General features: G+C 39.2%; 1 protein-coding gene across 2 annotated transcripts in view; it reads left to right on the top strand.

The window, feature by feature from the left end:
- Positions 1–2072: 2072 nt before the first annotated feature.
- maco1b (macoilin 1b) overlaps positions 2073–18804 on the top strand; it is a 28842-nt gene continuing 12110 nt past the window's right edge. Inside the window, exons 1-6 of one of the 2 annotated variants that reach the window (XM_061968541.2) lie at positions 2073–2508; positions 4435–4576; positions 4891–5017; positions 7803–7926; positions 14857–15035; positions 16311–16857. In XM_061968541.2, the coding sequence (XP_061824525.1) occupies positions 2429–2508; positions 4435–4576; positions 4891–5017; positions 7803–7926; positions 14857–15035; positions 16311–16857 (1199 nt within the window). In that variant the 5' untranslated portion in view covers positions 2073–2428. Of the gene's footprint in view, positions 2509–4434; positions 4577–4890; positions 5018–7802; positions 7927–14856; positions 15036–16307; positions 16858–18804 lie in introns of both variants that reach the window. The other variant, XM_061968540.2, reaches the window with a different exon arrangement.

Here is an 18804-nt window from a genome sequence, read left to right as displayed (position 1 = left end):
AATACTGTACAAATCAATTCAAATCAAATAAAACTTTATTTATACAGCCCTTTTCATACACAGGCAAGTGGCAAACACAAAGTGTTTTACAAAAAAATAAAAAATAAAACACATACACACAGCACTATTACATTTAAAGTTAAAGTTAAAGTACCCATGATTGTCACACACACACACTAGCTGTGGCAAAATTATTATCTGCCTTTGACCCATCACCCTTGATCACCCCCTGGGAGGTGAGGAGAGTAATGAGCAGCAGCGATGGCCACGCCCGGGAATCATTTTTGGTGATTTAACCCCCAATTCCAACCCTTGATGCTGAGTGCCAAGCAGGGAGGCAATGGGTCCCATTTTTATAGTCTTTGGTATGCCTCGGCCGGGGTTTGAACTCCGCCTATTGACAATAACAAAACAGCATGGCATGGCATTTAGGAATGAGAAAAAAACGCCTCCTTTGAGGCATCTACACTGGAGAATAGCTAAAATTAACGTCATCTAAAAATAGTATGAAACATGATAAAATATGTGTAAAAATTTAATATAAATAATACATTAACAAGTTGGGCAGCACGGAAGAGGGGTTAGTGCGTCTGCCTCACAATACGAAGGTCCTGGGTTCGATCCTGCACTCAGGATCTTTCTGTGTGGAGTTTGCATGTTCTCCCCGTGACTGCGTGGGTTCCCTCAGGGTACTCCGGCTTCCTCCCACCTCCAAAGACATGCACCTGGGGATAGGTTGATTGGCAACACTAAATTGGCCCTAGTGTGTGAATGTGAGTGTGAATGTTGTCTGTCTATCTGTGTTGGCCCTGTGATGAGGTGGCGACTTGTCCAGGGTGTACCCCGCCTTCCGCCCGATTGCAGCTGAGATAGGCTCCAGCAACCCCCGCGACCCAGAAAGGGACAAGCGGTAGAAAATGGATGGATGGACATTAATAAGTTAATAAAAACATAACTTTGAATTTGATTGATTGATTGATCACATCGAGAGGAGCCATATGAGGTGGTTTGGGCATCTGGTCAGGATGCCACCCGAATGCCTCCCGAGGGAGGTTTTTAGGGCACGTCTGACCGGTAGGAGGCCACGGGGAAGATCCAGGACACGTTGGGAAGACTATGTCTCCTGGCTGGCCTGGGAACGCCTCTGGATCCCCCGGGAAGAGCTGGACGAAGTGGCTGGGGAGAGGGAAGTCTGGGCTTCCCTGCTTAGGCTGCTGCCCCCGCGACCCGACCTCGGATAAGCGGAAGAAGATGGATAGATGGATGGATGATTGATTGAAACTTTTATTAGTAGATTGTACGGTACAGTACATATTCCATTCAATTGACCACTAAATGGTAACACCCAAATAAGTTTTTAAACTTGTTTAAGTCAGGGTCCACGTTAATCAATTAATGGTAATACTAAGACTAATAGTAGTCATAATCCATTCATCCATACATTTCCTACCGCTTGTCCCTTTTTGGGGTCGCGGGGGTGGGGGTGGGGGGGTGCTGGAGCCTATCTCAGCTGCATTCGGACGGAAGGCGGGGTACACCCTGGACAAGTCGCCACCTCATCGTAGGGCCAACACAGATAGACAGACAACATTCACACTCACATTCACACACTAGGGCCAATTTAGTGTTGCCAATCAACCTATCCCCAGGTGCATGTTTTTGGCGGTGGGAGGAAGAAAATAATAAAATAAAATAAAAAAATTAGCGTGTGTAGACTAATACATGAGCGTAAATACTGCCACATTGTATTTAAGTGTGTGAATGTGAGTGTGAGTGTTGTCTGTCTGTCTGTGTTGGCCCTGCGATGAGGTGGCGACTTGTCCAGGGTGTACCCCGCCTTCCGCCCGATTGTAGCTGAGATAGGCTCCAGCGCCCCCCGCGACCCCGAAGGGAATAAGCGGTAGGAAATGGATGGATGGATGGATGTATTTAAGTGACATATTACAATACACCACAGGGAGAATAGCGAAACAAACCCCGCCCCAAAAGCAGCTGATTGGCCAATGTGCAATGCCCGATTTGTCCACAAACACTGTGATTGGCTTTCCCGTGAGGCATTTCATACGCAACTGATCTCGAGTCATGGTCGAGGGGAAGTGATCGAGCGGTCGCCTCGTCACACAAATGGCTCGTCTCGGTATCCGTCAACGAGAAGGGCCTCGGCGAATAGATTGATTGGATATTCCAAACGTCTGGCAACAGCACACACGTCAAATACAGCGCGGCTTGCGCTCAGTGAGCCTGCGCTAAGAGCAAAAGAGGAGGTTCCCGAATAGAGTCCTTTATTTATTATTTCTTTGTTTCCAGTCTGGGAAATAATTACAGCCGCACGTTGTACAGCACTTCATTTATTGTAGTTGGCCGTATACACCAGAAAACTGGATAAGATTACAGTGGTTAGCCGAAGGCCAAAGCCAAGAGGAGGAGGATGAAGCGGCGCAATGCGGACTGCAGCAAACTCCGACGGCCGGTAAAACGGAACCGAATCACCGAGGGGATATACGGCAGGTAACGTATATAGAGGTGGACGTCGGGTCGGGTCCTTACGACAGCGAACGAGGGCGCTCTTTAACAATGCCAATCACGTTATAGCTACAAAATAGGGACTCATTTGAATGTTCATATTCACACAACCACACTGCTAGCGCTACCTAGCTTGTTTACACGGCTAACTAGCTGCTATTATTGGTAGCTACACAAGTATGTTTTCCTTGTATGCTAGCAGCAAGCGATAGAGCTAGCGTGTAGCTCTATTTAGGCCACACAATAGCAGTTTTGGACAATACCACAAATACAACATTACTCGGAAATGTAGTGGTTTTTTTTTGGAGGGGGGTATTACTTAATGAGCAGTGACAATGTCAACCAAGGCCCGTTGTCATTTTGCCAATCGTCCGTTTTGCAATAACCTTTCATAGATGGTCACTAGCGAGTTGTAAACCTAATGTCAACCAACTAAAATCTTATCATTCCACATACAGTTAGCAGAACTGTGATTTAAAAAGTACTTTGGTATGCCGTATTCATGGTGGACTGTTGAGTTTAACTAAGCTGGTGATTGATTGGTTGCTCTCTCCAGCCACACCTGACTGGTCCAACCATCAGCCAAACGCTTAAGGGCAATAGAGTACTTACACACGTGGAATCATATCCCTGTGATGTAGGGCAGTCCTTGAATTACTGAAAAAGTGCACTCATAATTGTATAAATCAAACAACTGCTGGGATTCCCATTTTCTGACTCAGGGTGTTTTCACAACACTTTTTGCAAGTACACTTTGTTTGGTTCAATGTGATGATAGCCAGGACCAAACAGGGGTCCGAGAGACCTGAGTGATTCAAGAATCTCCACCAACTGCATAAACACTCCAAAACACGGGGGAAATGCTGTCACAAAATGCAACTGTCCGTAATAATGCAACACCCGACAAAAAGCTTAGGGAAAATTAGCAAAAAACGAGTTAAATGTGAGACCAGAAGTGTTTGAACATACCTTGTTATTTTTTTTTTTAAGTGTTGTATTACAGGGTTACAGAAGTTGTCAGAAACACTGTCACCTTCCTATATAACTTTTATATGGTCTTTCTGTGTTGGCCCTGCGATGAGGTGGCGACTTGTCCAGGGTGTACACCGCCTTCCGCCCGAGTGCAGCTGGGATAGGCTCCAGACCCCCCACCCCTGTAAGACATCATGTTTTGGGCATGGCACAACTTTATGCATGATCTTAAAAGAGAGCTACCAGATCGCACAAAAGTAATTTATTTAGTAAAGTAAGTTGGGGCGGTTTAGCTCGGTTGGTAGAGTGGCCGTGCCATCAACCTGAGGGTTGCAGGTTCGATCCCCGCTTCCACCATCCTAGTCACTGCCGTTGTGTCCTTGGGCAAGACACTTTACCCACCTGCTCCCAGTGTCACCCACACTGGTTTAAATGTAACTTAGATATTGTGTTTCACTATGTAAAGCGCTTGGAGTCACTAGAGAAAAGCGCTATATAAATATAATTCACTTCACTTCACTAACCACCAAGAATCATATTTTTATTTTTGGTCGGGAGCACGGTGTTGTGCTGCAAGTGTGAACCTACCCAAGTTACTGAAATCCTTCTGAAATGCTCTCAAGCTCAACAGCCCACTATGTTTACATGTTCAAGAAACATGGTAGAAGCTATAGATTGCAGAAAAAAATCTCTTCCGGGATCTATTCAATATATTATCGCATGTTTATGTAGACCTTGTTACATTTTATAAGCTGCTGTAGACCACAAGCAACAAATAGGTTTGTAATCAAACAGCAGCAATAAGCTCAGATGTACATTTATACTTAACCCCTGTTATATATTCTATATTTTGGGTGTTAAATGTAACATTGCCAGTATTCAAATTATTGTTTTATAGTGTGTATTTTAATTACAAAGAATGTTGCCTCATCTCTGCAGCACTTTCCTGTACCTGAAATTTCTGGTGGTGTGGGCATTGGTGCTACTGGCTGACTTTGTGTTGGAGTTCAGGTTTGAGTACCTCTGGCCATTCTGGCTCTTCCTCCGGAGTGTGTACGACTCCTTCAGATACCAGGGGCTGGTGAGTTCTTGTTAAATACACATTTTTGTAAAGCTTGTTTGTGTAGACTCTAGAGTAGGTTTCAGACAGGTTTGCATCATATTGTATGCAAAAATGGTTATGTCAACAAACCAGTGCACTCTTTACCTGGCTTATAAACAGCCTGTGGTGCCTGGTTACTGCAGTGTTTTCCAGTGACTCATAACTATTAGCTAGCATAGAAACTTTGCAATATCAAAATGAAGTGACAATTATCCTGGAAATTAGAAGGCAAGATGTGATTTTTCCTGTGTGCCTTTAGAACTGGATTGTAACTGCCCTCTTCTTCTCAACAGGCCTTTTCAGTATTCTTTGTGTTTGTGGCGCTTACTTCGGACTTCATTTGCCTCCTCTTCATTCCCGTACAATGGCTATTCTTTGCTGCCAGTACTTATGTGTGGGTGCAGTATGTCTGGCACACAGGTAACAAGACATTCCTTTCTTTATGTTAAAAATAAAAAACATACCGGTACTAGGATTGTGACAATGCCAAAATCCCTATACTGACAAAGTACCCATGAATTTAGACAATTCTTGATGCTTACTACTCAATAAACTCACTATTTTATTGAGAACTTAAAAATGTTCAAGTATTTAAGATCTCTTTGCTTCTTTTCTTAAACATCTTTTTGCACATCATTTATATCACAGTATCAGCTGCCAAGAGGAAACTATCAAAAAAGAACAGCGGTTTACCAGTATATCAAAACAAACAATAGTGTGCTTATAGACATGGTCAAATATAACAACAATAATCCTCTATTTTACTTGATAAAAAGAACAGCAGTAACATGGAGTCTTTAAATGCAAAAAACAAAAAATGTTTTTAATATTCTTTCAGTATGGTGGTCGTGACATTCTTGTGTAATTTGTAATGAAATATGCAAACAGGTATTCAAAGACACATCTTAGTTTTTTTTTTTTTTTATATATATATCATCCTTTTCTCATTACGTTATGCCTTTTTGCTCTATTTTTCTATTTTTGCTGTTTTAATGTTTTTTTTTATTTTTTATTTATTTATTCCTACAATGTGTCACAGGCCCATTAAAAAAGAGCAAAGTTCAACAATTGGCCCCCATGCCACACTTTGCCTTCCTGGTGAAATAAGTAAACCAGTGATGTTCAAAGTGTTTCCAAACAAAATATGAATGTCTCTAAGCTGTTTTTTTAAGCACTTACAGAATGTTAAAAGTTGGGTTGCACGCTTTTGTAACTTTACTGCACACGGTAGTAATGCACACTCCCTGGGCTTGTGGGGTCAGATCTCCGCTCTCTCTCTTTTTTCTCGAGCGGCAAGTATTTTTGTGACCACTTGTATTTTATTACTGAAAAATACATGATGCAAAACGCGCTTCTCTTTCACTTTTAAATGTACTTCTATTCGCTATATATAGCGACAAAGTCAGTAAAGTGGATCACCGATTGTTTCTGCTACATCTTTGACAAACAAGGCGCGTAAAAGGTATGTTGTGAAGCAGAGTTGCGCTGTACCTACCGTTAATGCTACACTGCCACACTTCCATTATAATTTGTTGATGAGCAAGGGCAAACTGTCCATGAATAAGTAAAGATATGAGAAACACCGGTTTATTTTTTTTTAAAGTCAGCATGCGTTCTTCAGCGATGACTTAGTACTCACATGTCGAAAATTGAGCAGCTCACCGAGGAAAAAGTGTACAGTATTCGGTACTGACGATACTAAAAAAGTAGCTATCAATGTATTATTTTGTGTTAGTATTGAAGTATTGATGTTTTTGACAACCCTAGCACATACTATGAATGACACAAGTACCATATTTTCCGCACTATAAGGCACACCTTCAATGAAGGGCATATTTTAAAAGTTCATTCATATATAAGGCGCACCGCATTATAAGGCGCATAGAATAGACGCTACAGTAGAGGCTGGGGTTACGTTATGCATCCATTAGATGGAGCTGCGCTAAAGGGAATGTCAACAAAACAGTCAGATAGGTCAGTCAAACTTTATTAATAGATTACAAACCAGCATTCTGACAACTCTGTTCACTCCCAAAATGAATAAACAGCTGTTTTATTATTTTCCCCGAGGTAAAGTCAGTGACGTGGTGTTCTGTTTATCTTTTAACAACAGCAACGTATAACATGTAGTGCAACATTTATATCACATAGTGGAGGGGAACTTTCCCCTGATTCAATAAACACGTAAAAAACAGTGATACTGTTACGGTAAATCAAACGTTAGTGCAATCACAATATAGTAACACTCAAAATAGTGCAGAGCAATAACAATATATCAATAACTCAACGTTACTCAAACGTTAATGTCACACAACACAACACAACACACAAAATAAACATGTAAAGCTCACTTTATGAAGTTATTCCTCATCCACGAATCCCTCGAATTCTTCTTCTTCAGTGTCCGAATTAAACAGTTGGGCGAATACGGCATCCAACATGGGCTCTGTCTCGTCAAAGTCGTCATTAATCGAGTCAGTGTCGCTGCTGTTGTCTAGCAGTTCAGTGACAATGTTAAATTCTCTCGCAGCTGCTCTATTCCCGTGTTCTACTGCGTGACTGATCGTCTTAAGTTTGAACTCTGCGTCGTAAGCGTGTCTCTTAATAGGAGCCAATTTGGGGTCTTTACATAAACAAACAAATGGAAATGAAACGGCACGCCTCGCGCAGTAATATATCCCAGCACGCACCGCGCGCTTCTTCTACGGGGGAAAATGAAGTTGGCGGCTGCTTACCGTAGTTTCGATTGATTGATTGAATGAAACTTTTACCTGTTGGAGGCTCAATATTGGTCCATATATAAGGCGCACTGTCAGCTTTTGACAAAATTGGAGGTTTTTAAGTGTGCCTTATAGTGCAGAAAATACGGTATATATAACTCATACTGATCAAGCATGCCGCCTGTTGACCAGATGTCAGGTTTATAATGGAAAACCTATAGTACGGTACTTGTCAGGGGAGGGACATGGTCCTTGGTGGCTTTCCTTGTGCGTCTGTGTGAAAGTGATGAAGGGAATCATGTGCCCCAATCAAGTTTAGTTATCCTCACATTACCCTCGTTGAAAACTGAATTAATAGTGTCTTACTCGTCATTGTGCAGAATATACCAAATCTTAAAACTGATACACAATGGCAGGTGAACCTTATTTTTCTTTTTTCACTTATTTTCACCTTTGATTGACAATCCTTACACCTTCTTCTTCAGAGAGAGGAGTCTGTCTACCCACAGTGTCACTATGGATACTCTTCGTGTACATAGAGGCAGCCATCAGATTCAAAGACCTGAAGAACTTCCATGTAGACTTGTGTCGTCCCTTTGCTGCACACTGGTGAGCCACTGTTGGATCTTTTCCAAATGTAAACATCCACACAACGTTGAACAGTGATGTTGTATGAATGGTACCTATTTAAATTAGTGCGTCATCCCTTTCTGATTTTGTTAGTGCATCTCATTATAAAGACATGAACAGTACATTTGTATGGTAGGCTTATTTATTTTAACATAGAGAGCCAGTAACTCAGAAAAACTAGAATTTTAAAAACTTCCATTTTTGGTTTTTGAAATAAATCTACCACAAAATGCACTGTTCAGACTGCTGTCTTTGTAAGTTACAAACTCATACAATTATCATCCCCCCACTTTACATATGACTTTAACTCTTTGTGCAAGACAACAACATGATATATATTATAACTGTTTTTATTTAACTAAATACCTAAACATAGCATCACATTTTTTACCTTTGGGTGTGTGGCTCATATATACAGTTGCGGTCAGACACAAGCTTCTGGCATAATTCTGGTGGATATTTCTTGGCAAAATTGGTTGATTTCTTTTGGCAAGAGACCATTTCTTAAGCATAGTTTGTGTTTTGGCAAGGCCATTCTAGAAGCTCAAAAATGTTTTAGCACGCTACAGTCGTCCCTCGTTTATCACGGCCAATTGGTTCGAGGCCTGACTGCGATAAACAGATTTCCGCGAAGTAGGATTTTTATTAATAAATCAAGTATTGTCATAGGTAAAGTATTAAAAAACTGTTTACCGTATTTTTCGGATTATAAGTCACAGTTTTTTTCATAGTTTGGCCGGGGGTGCGACATATACTCCGGAGCGACTTACTGTATGTGTGAAATTATTAACACATTACCGTAAAATATCAAATAATATTATTTATCTAATTCACAGAAGAGACAAAGCAAAATGTCAGCAATCGTCACACACACGTCAACCAATAAGAATTCGGCGGGGGAGGGTCATGGCAGAAGTGCATTGTGGGTCATGGGATGCTAACTGCTATATGCTATATGCTACTACCGTAGCTATTAAAATTTATAATTTCTACATTGGCGGTAACTTATAAAAACTGACAAGGGCTGAACAAAAATGGCACCGAAAAGGAAATCATATACTGCAGATTACAAGCTGGACGTAGTGAAATTCGCAGCAGAAAACGGCGATCGAGCAGCAGAAAGAAAGGACGCTAGCGGCGCATACCAGGAGCGACAACGAGGAAGAAGATTTCATCGGATTTAGCGATCAGGAGTGACAGATTGTTTGGTAAACGTATAGCATGTTCTATATGTTATAGTTATTTGAATGACTCTTACCATAATATGTTACGTTAACATACCAGGCACGTTCTCAGTTGGTTATTTATGCGTCATATAACGTACCGGTACACTTGTTCAGCCTGTTCACCATTTATTTATTTTAAATTGCCTTTCAAATGTCTATTCTTGGTGTTGGATTTTATCCAATACATTTCCCCCAAAAATGCGACTTATACTCGAGTGCGACGTGTATATGTTTTTTTCCTTCTTTATTATGCATTTTCGGCCGGTGGGACGTATACTCCGGAGCGACTTATAATCCGAAAAATACGGTACAACCTTTTAAATATGTTTATTAATGTAACCTGTGCCCTCTAAACATTAGCTAACGCTCATATTCACATGTACTCTCGTTTCACCCGATATTGTAACCTTGAGTGTGTTTTACTGTACAATACAGTACCCACTAATAGTCCGTAGGATCCTCCAAGCGTCATTGCTATGGCTTGCCTGGCCACTATATCACCGCCACAATGTAGAAATACTTTGTCACATCTTAGGTAATTTCTCTAAGTTATGACTGGACCTGGGTAATTCCTCTAAATTATAACTGTGCTTCAAGTGCTGTAACCATGGGCGTAAGTTGTTCTGCAAAAACTTGTTCAACTTGAACGTCGTCGCTACAATCATTAGCTTCGTTGTGAGCATTCCCTGTTAGCATTGCCTGTCTGAATTGTCAATCTACATCGATCACGTCAAAGTAGTGTTAATGATGTTGAAGATGAAGTGCATTTTGAATCAACAGAATTCATCTCCACTTCGCCCTAACAGCTGTTAAGAGCTGAAAGCAGTCTTATTAGCAATAATGGCACAGAGTCTGGTCTGTCTTTTCTAATTTTTGGACTTCACTCGTGTCAAAGGCTCACTAATGTGGAGATGTTATTGATGAAACAGGAGTCGAAAATTAAGTGCATCAAAAAGTTGATTAGCCAAAAGTTGGTCAACTGAATTGTTGCAGTGAATATTCAGCGACGAGAGGAGCAGAGGCGACAGTGTGCGCTGTCATCCCGACCACGACACCGGCAGGAGTTAGCTGCCGTCCGGCCTGGCAACAGCCTCGGTACCAGCTAACCGCTGGTACCGGCAGGAGGTAGCTACCATTGAGCCTGACCACTACATCGGCAATAGCTAGCTGCCGTCCAGCCATCGAGTCGAGTCACAACACAGGCAGGAAGTAGCTGCCATTCGGCCTGGCTACAGACCGGCAGGAGCTAGCAGCCATTCAGCCCGGCAAGCGCCCTGGTACCGGCTAACCGCTATCAAGCCCGACCACAGAACTGGCAGGAGGTAGCTTCTATCCGACCCGGCAAAAGTCTTGGCACTAGCTAGCCGCCATCGAGCCCAACCACCGAACCGGCAGGAGCTAACCGCCATCCAGCAACAACACCCTCACCATCTACCGGCCACACAGCCCGCCAAACAGCACGGACAACAGCTAGCCGCTACCAGGAGCGACAAGGCCCGCTAGCATCCAAGCTAACTGATCCATAACACCACTGGCAGAAAATACAGTTGCTCTTTGTATGTTATAAACTCCAGTTATATATCTAAACGTCATGCCCCCCCAAAAAAACATTGCTTCAGAAGAAGTGAAGGAACTTAAAACATTTTTGGATGTGTTATCACAAGAGGTATTAGTCATAAGCAAACAGCAGAAACAAATTATGGTTCTGATGGAAGAGGTCAAAGCACTTAAACGAATGAATGTTGAGAAAGATTTAAAAAAATATTGCTGTACTGAAAAACATTGTGGCTGACTTGGAACAATACACAAGAATAAACAACTTGATAATCACAGGATTAGAAATAAAACCTCGATCATATGCCAGAGCAGTGACGAAAAATCAGGACCACGAACCAATCAAAATGAACGAGTTATCAACAGAGGACCAAGTAAATACTTTCATGCACTCTAAATGAATTAAAATGGACTCAAGAAATATTGAGGCATGTCATCTTCTCCAATGGAGAAGAAAAGAGGACAAACGGGCCAATATTCTAAGATTCGCCAACAGGAAGCATAAGACGGATCTTCTCTGACAGGAGAGGAAGTTAAAAGGCACTGAGGTCTACATAAATGAGCACCTGACGAAGAAATTTTCAGATATTGCCAGTAAATCACGACTCCTGCGAAAGCCAAAGAAAATACAGTCTACTTGGACGTCCAACTGCAAGGTTTTCATTATGCTGAACGGTACACCAAAGGAAGCTAGAGTTCTACTACTAATTAGAAACATGGAGGAACTGGACAAATACTGAAGAACAAAACATTTAGACATAAATACAAAATGGATTAATAGACATTTTCATGGACCCAAATATCAATACAACTGATAAAATATATGACAGAAATAAATTGTGATTACAATTAATTCATTCCTGTTATTAATGAATGTAAATATTATACTGAAGATCATTTTAATTCTACAATAGGTCCAATGATGAACAAAACAATATCAATCACTAATTTCAACAGTCAGTCTAAACTGCTATTTAGAAAATATAACACAGTACTTAGTAAAAGCTTCAAATTGATTGCATTACCAGACACTTGGTTGAAAGAAACAAATATAAATTAAGTTCAAATTGATGGCTACCAATTGTACAATGTAAACAGAACCGACAAAAAGGGGATGGGGGTAGCCCTTTATGTAAGCACAAACTTAAAATGTAAACTCGTTAGTAATATGACAACTTTTGTAAATTATATTATGGAAATGGTCACCGTAGAAATAATGAACGACACAAGTACGAATATTCTTGTCACATGTGTGTATAGAAAGCCTGGGTCATGTGTAGAACAGTTTATGGACAAATTAATGGAGAATACCAAAACAAACAGTGTTTCTATGTGGTGATTTTTAACATCGATATTGAAGGAGGACTGAGAACATCAGATGAGTTATTGAACACCATGTACAGTACAATACAACTCATTTAGGAAAATATTGATTAATCTGCATGACAAGAACTGTTAAAAATTCAAAATTGGAGGCAATGGTAGACAAAATCTAATTAACAAACCTTGGATGACAAATGGGATAAAAATGCTTGCAGGGGAAAAAAATCATTTGTCTAAAACATTTTAAAAATCAAGGACAAAATACTCAGAAGATAGGTACAAAAAATAGAAACACAAATTGATATGGATTATGAGAAAACAAACAAGAATACTATAGTCAATTGCTGGACAAAAATACAGACAACATAAAAGGTACTCGGGGAATAATTAACAGGGTTCTAAAAAAATAAAAATCGCAACTTAAAATTCCAAATCATTTCAATAAAGATGTTTACGACAAAGGTGATGTAGTAAATGATTTAAATAATTTCTTTGTAAACATTGGCCCTACCTTGGCTAAACAAATATCAAAAATTAAAGTTAATAATAACATTGGAGAAACTATAATAGATAATATAAACAGTATTTTTCTTGATAAAGTAGAAAAGATTGAAATATTACAAACTCTGAAGCAGTGTTCAAATAAGACCTCAAACGATTATGTAGACATGAATATGACATTTATAAAGAGCATCATTGATTTTGTTATCGAACCATTCATTTGTAATTTATCATTCATGAAAAGGATATTTCCAGATCTTATGAAAATTGCTAAAGTAATACCTTTTACAAAGATGGAAACAAACACGAGTACTCGAATTACAAACCAGTATCACTGCTGCCACAGTTCAAATATCTTTAAATGGTTTGCTTTCAGGATAAATAAATGTATTAATAGATGTAACATTTTAAGTAATAGTCAATATGTGTTTCGTCCCAATCACTCAACAACAACATCAATAATTGATTTGGTAGAATACATTGAAACTGCAATAGATAGAAAACAAAATTTAGTAAGTATTGGATACACTCAATCATAAGTTATTATTGGACAAACTGTACAAATATAGAATAAGAGGAGTGGGTCAAAAGTTATCTGAAGGACAGAAAACAGTTTACAGAAGTTAACAATTGGAAGTCTGCCTTGCATAATGTTAGTTGTGGAGTGCCACAAGGATCAGTCTTTGGACCAATGCTGTTTCTCATGTACGCCAATGATATTACCATGGTTTACAGAAGTTAACAATTGGAAATCTGCCTTACATAATGTTAGTTGTGGAATGCCACAAGGATCAGTCCTTGGACCAATGCTGTGTATTTTATTTGCAGACGACACAACCTTATTTTATTCAGGACAAAATATTTCAGATGTGTGAGAGGTGGTTGAAAATTAATTAATCATAAATAAAAGATGGTTTGATGTAAATAAATTATCCTTGAATACTAGTACAAGGAAATTCATGATTTTTTGCAGTGGTAGGAAAAGTGTGGATGGCTCGTATGTCGAAGGAGTTGCGATTCAAAGAACACAAGAGATCAAGTTTTTGGGTGTTATGACTGATGAACATTTGTCATAGAAATCACATATAAATGATACAAAGGCTAAAATATCTAAAACCATTGCTATTTTACAGAAACTGAAGGAATTGCTAAATCAAAAAGCATTGTATATTTTGTATAACTCGATTGTTCCATATCTAACAAACTGTATTGAAGTGTGGGGTAGTGCCTGTAAAACATTTAAATACAATGTTCCTTCTGCAGAAAATAGCTGTAAAAATAATTTCTGGAAATGCGTACAGGGAACCCACAAAGCAATATTCAAACAGTTAAATGTATTAACATTTCATGAGCTGGGCTATAATATCCTAAAAATCATTTACAAAGCGCATGCAACAATTCTACCAAACGACATTCAAAACCGATTTGTACAAATAGAAAGTAATTATAATCTGAAAGGAACTGAGATATTTAATAAATCTACATTTAGAACAGTGATAATGGAAATAAGTATTTCAATCAAAGGTGTTAGTTTATGGAACAAAGTTGACAGTGGAATAAAACAATGTAAATCTCTTTCTGTATTCAAAAAAATCTAAAAATCTTGATGAAAGGATATGACTGAGTAGATTTATTTTTTCATTATTGATTTAAATCTTGTAAAATGGAAATATGGTTTGTCGTTGCCAACATTGAAAGTCAATTGTATTTGACACATGTATTTTCATTCATATTTTACTTAAGCGTTAATGATTGATTTATTTGTATTTTATTCCTTTGTTTGTTTGTTTTTATGAATGAAATAAATTAACTTAACTGAACTGAATATAGTGCCAAGATTAGCCGCTGTGTTGTTAGCGGCGTTCAGTGGTTACCTTTTAACCCAGAAACAAAAGTCCTGCTTAGTGATATTTATCGATAGCCTCAACATAATACAGTAATGGAAAATAAGACAAATGCTGGACTGTAATAGTAAGACATGATAAAGACTTAATTTCCCACTTAATTTATGCCAAAAATATGTATAATATTTTGTGGTATGCGTCCTCTCAGCCCATTGTGATGTAAAACGGTGTTGACTCTGGACACTGGTGTTCCAGCACTTTTCCAGTTCATGGCAGGCACCCATGATGAGTGTTTGTAAAGTTCTGACCACAAGCGATTTTGTTTGTTGTTTTTTGTCTTTGAAAGCCTTCTACTTTTTATTTGGAGTTTTTGATTTGAGTGTTGTATCCATTATGTTTTTAATGAAAACACTGCTTTTTATAGTTTTTATGGAGTAACTGTATTCTTTTTGTTTTTGTAGCATTGGCTATCCAGTGGTCACACTGGGCTTTGGCTTTAAGAGCTATGTAAGCTATAAGATGCGCCTCCGGAAACAGAAGGAGGTGCAGAAGGAGAATGAGTTTTACATGCAGCTTCTGCAGCAGGCTCTGCCTCCAGAGCAGCAGATGCTCCAAAGGCAGGAGCGAGAAGCAGAAGAAGGTAAGATTGAACAGCATGTACACAACACATCTCAAAAATTGTAAATATTGTGCACAATGTATTTTATTTCAAGAGTTCAATTAGGACACAGACCAATTAAATGATGGATGTTTTTGTAGTTAATTTTTTGATTACAGTGTTTAACTTTTTGACAATCATCACAGAAAATGTTTAAGAAATGTATTCTTGAAATATCTGTTTATAGTAAACCTATACATTAAAAGTGTGTTTTAATTTCTAAATTATAATACTTAAATCAACTGGTTTTCAAAAATACTGTAATTTGTTGAGATGCACTAGTGTAGAATACGTAACATAACCATAGATGTTGAATATAACTTTATTTTGGTCCAACTTTAAATTTCTCTCTGGTCATACAGTGGTACCTTGTCTTACAAGTTTATTTGGCTGTTTATGTAGCTTGTAAACCAAAATACTAGTACCTCAAATTGTTTCAAATTTTGAATAATTTAAATTCCGTTCTGGTAAATAACAAATATTATATCAAACAATAATATAGAAAGAACTACAAACACCTACATTAGTTTTATGAAGTAAGTAATCTGCCAAAATATGCAGCATTTAACTTGGATAGTGGACTTTTACTATATGTCCTTCGAGCTGCTTCTGTCAAACACACCATTATCAGCTTCGCCATATTTTCATGTATAAAGGTTTGTCATTTACAAATTATTTTAACATCCTTGGCTGACGGTACCAACTCCTTCTGTTTCAATATGGTGCAGATTAGCAGGGCTTTGCTCGAACTGCTTCGCCAAATTAGCTATACACACACACTTCGGTCATGTTTTTTGTTTATCTGTTTCTTTAATTAATTGAATATCATCTGCATTTTTCTCAGCACCGTCCTTCACACTCCCTTTTTTCACATCACTGGTTGTAAAAACAAAGTTATGTCTTGCTAGCTACAGGGTAATGCTAGAGAGTGATACACTGAATATTTTGGTTGGATATTTTGGACTTTAGTCTGACATTTGCTATGCCACCAGCGGTGGGGAGGCTCTCAACTTAAAGCACTGCAATTAGCTGAGAAACAGCTTGTTTTCTAAAAAGCGTGTGAGCCAGAGCACTCGTAAGCTGAGAGGTACAACTATACAGCACTTACAATCATGTTTGAACCATTCCAGGTTGAAGGTCTTCATTTCAGTCATATTTTCAGTGTTGTAATTATAGAAGTTGAACTGCAAAGAGTAACATTTGACTTAAATATTTCATATGATATGCATCTCATTAATCCACTTGTTCTTACAGCAGCAGCTAAAGGATTACCTGAAGTGGACACACCTCCAGTGTTGCAGAATGGCGCCCCTGCCAATAAAAAGACCTCGACGTCACTGCCGGAGTTAGAGTATAAAGAAAAAGGGAAAGAGGGGAAGGGTAGTGGGGACACTAAAAAGCAGCACAACAGCAACAGCATCCTGCCATCATCAGTGGACTCTAAACTCCAGGAGATGGAGTATATGGAGAACCATATGAACAGCAAAAGACTAACCACAGAACTGGGCAGCACAGAAAACCTGTTGCTTAAAGAGGACAACAATTCCTCTTGCTCGTCCTCTTCCTCCTCCTCCTCCAAAAATTACAAAAACAACAATGCCACAGCGCTCAACTCCTCGCCGCGTGGCCACAGTGCTACAAATGGCAGTGTGCCCTCCTCTGCGCCTTCCTCCTCCTCCACGGGGAAGAACGAGAAGAAGCACAAGTTAGCGGTCGGGAAGGGGACGTCAGGTGGCTCCAACAGGGATCCCACAGACAACTGTATCCCCAACAACCAGCTCAGCAAGCCAGAAGCACTTGTTAGGTAAGTGCCTGAATATTCAAATATTTAGTACATGCCAAATGTATGCTGTTGCATCCGCTGATCTTAACTGTGGCATCTAAAATAGAATTTAATTTTACATAAGAAGCATACTCATTAACAACTGACAGTTACATACTGACAAGAAGCACCAAAGAATGTGTCAACTGTATATTACATTTAGTGCCAACAAAAGGAATTGTCAGTATCGTTTACTACATGTTCTGCATAGATAGATATCATCCATATATAGAACAAAACTTTTTCCAAACAAACTACAGTCTTATTTCGATTATCACGGGGGTTACCTTTCACCAAGAGTGGTGAGTGAATTTCTGTGAAGTAGGGACGTTATTTTAATTTTATTTTTTTATAAATATTATATGCATTTAAAGTCTTTATAAGCCCGCCACACAGCTTTTACACAGCTTTCAATTGCAAATGGAACCACAAATCACCCTCTCCAAAAGTATATGTTTAAAAAATTATACACCGTTAAAATGTGTATCTTCAACTTATCACCGTTATTTTTTCCCAGAAACGGTAAAAAATTAACCCCATGAACATTATATAGATTCACCTGGTCACAGCATTAGGTACACCAGCACACGCTCCTATCGATTCAGACTGCATTGAAAAAGCTGCTTTTAGCAGCATTTATGTCACGGCATGTCACACGTCGGTATTATGCGCATGCCACAATTAAATGAAAATAATACCTTATCTTACCTTTTTTGTGGGGCAGTGTGACATATATGGTAGAACGGCTGACCAGGAACTTGAGGGTTCCGGGTTCGAATCCAGCTTTTGCTGTCTTAGTCACTGCCGTTGTGTCCTGTGGCAAGACACTTCACCCACCTTTCTCTCAGTGCCACCCACACTGGTGTAAATGTAGCTTACATGTTGATAGTGGGTTTCTTAATGTAAAGCACTTTGAGTCATTACAGAAAATTCGCTACTTCACACTTCAATTGTTTCCTCCCCATTTGGCTGAGAGTTAATGTCTAAATAAGTACAGTACATCTTTGCTATGACATCATGATGTAGCCAGACTGCAAAACCTCACGAACTGAGGCATCCAAAATGCTTTAACTTTATGATAGGTTTCCGATGACGTCATCCGAGGACGTCCGTCATCTTGTGTGTCAAAACCAAGCGAAGAGTGTATGCAAACACTTTTATTGTTTTTTTTGTGCGAAATGAGTCACACACGCGTTGTGTGGGGTTGTAGAAATCGCGCGAATTCAAGACAAGGAACCACAAAGTACTACGATATTCCGAAGGTCATTGTAGAGCAGGGAAAATAAACCTAGCGAATGTCAACAGAAAGGCGCAACCTGTGGCTGGCTAGAATCAATCGAGCTGGATTTACTCCCGATCCAGCAAAACGACACTATAAAGTTTGCTCTGATCATTTTGTAACAAGTAATGCTTTGAATTATGTTGTTTTCCTTGTCGATGATAAAGGCTGTTATGCTTATGGAAGTAGCCAGTAAGATTTTTCTTGTGTAACTGTTGTGCTGTCGCGGATCTTCACGCTCGCTTCAATTGTAAATAACATTGCAGCAAAATGTGAACATATTTCACAAATACTGCCATACATGTACAGTGTCCAAATATGGATCAGTTGATCTCTGTGAGCGACGAACACGATCAAACATTTATCTCTATGGCCAGATTAATTTCCTGTACCTATTCACACACAAAGTAATTGTACTCTTCCAGCGACTTGTAGCCCTTGAGCTCATCCAGTGTATAGGCACTTACATTGTTCACCAAATAGTTGACAATGTCCGGGTAACTTATATCCAGATTCCAAATCAGTAGTCCATCCGTCTTTTCCCATCCCATCTCATACGGATCTTTATCGCCAATATCCCTTCAATTTCTGAAAATACCTGGCTTTGCAAACCCCATCGAGCGTCTGTCTGTAGGAAACTTTCACGTCCT

The sequence above is a fragment of the Nerophis lumbriciformis genome, linkage group LG08, assembly GCF_033978685.3.
Source record: "Nerophis lumbriciformis linkage group LG08, RoL_Nlum_v2.1, whole genome shotgun sequence".
Lineage (NCBI taxonomy): Eukaryota > Metazoa > Chordata > Actinopteri > Syngnathiformes > Syngnathidae > Nerophis > Nerophis lumbriciformis.
This window is presented reverse-complemented; position numbering and strand designations above follow the sequence as displayed.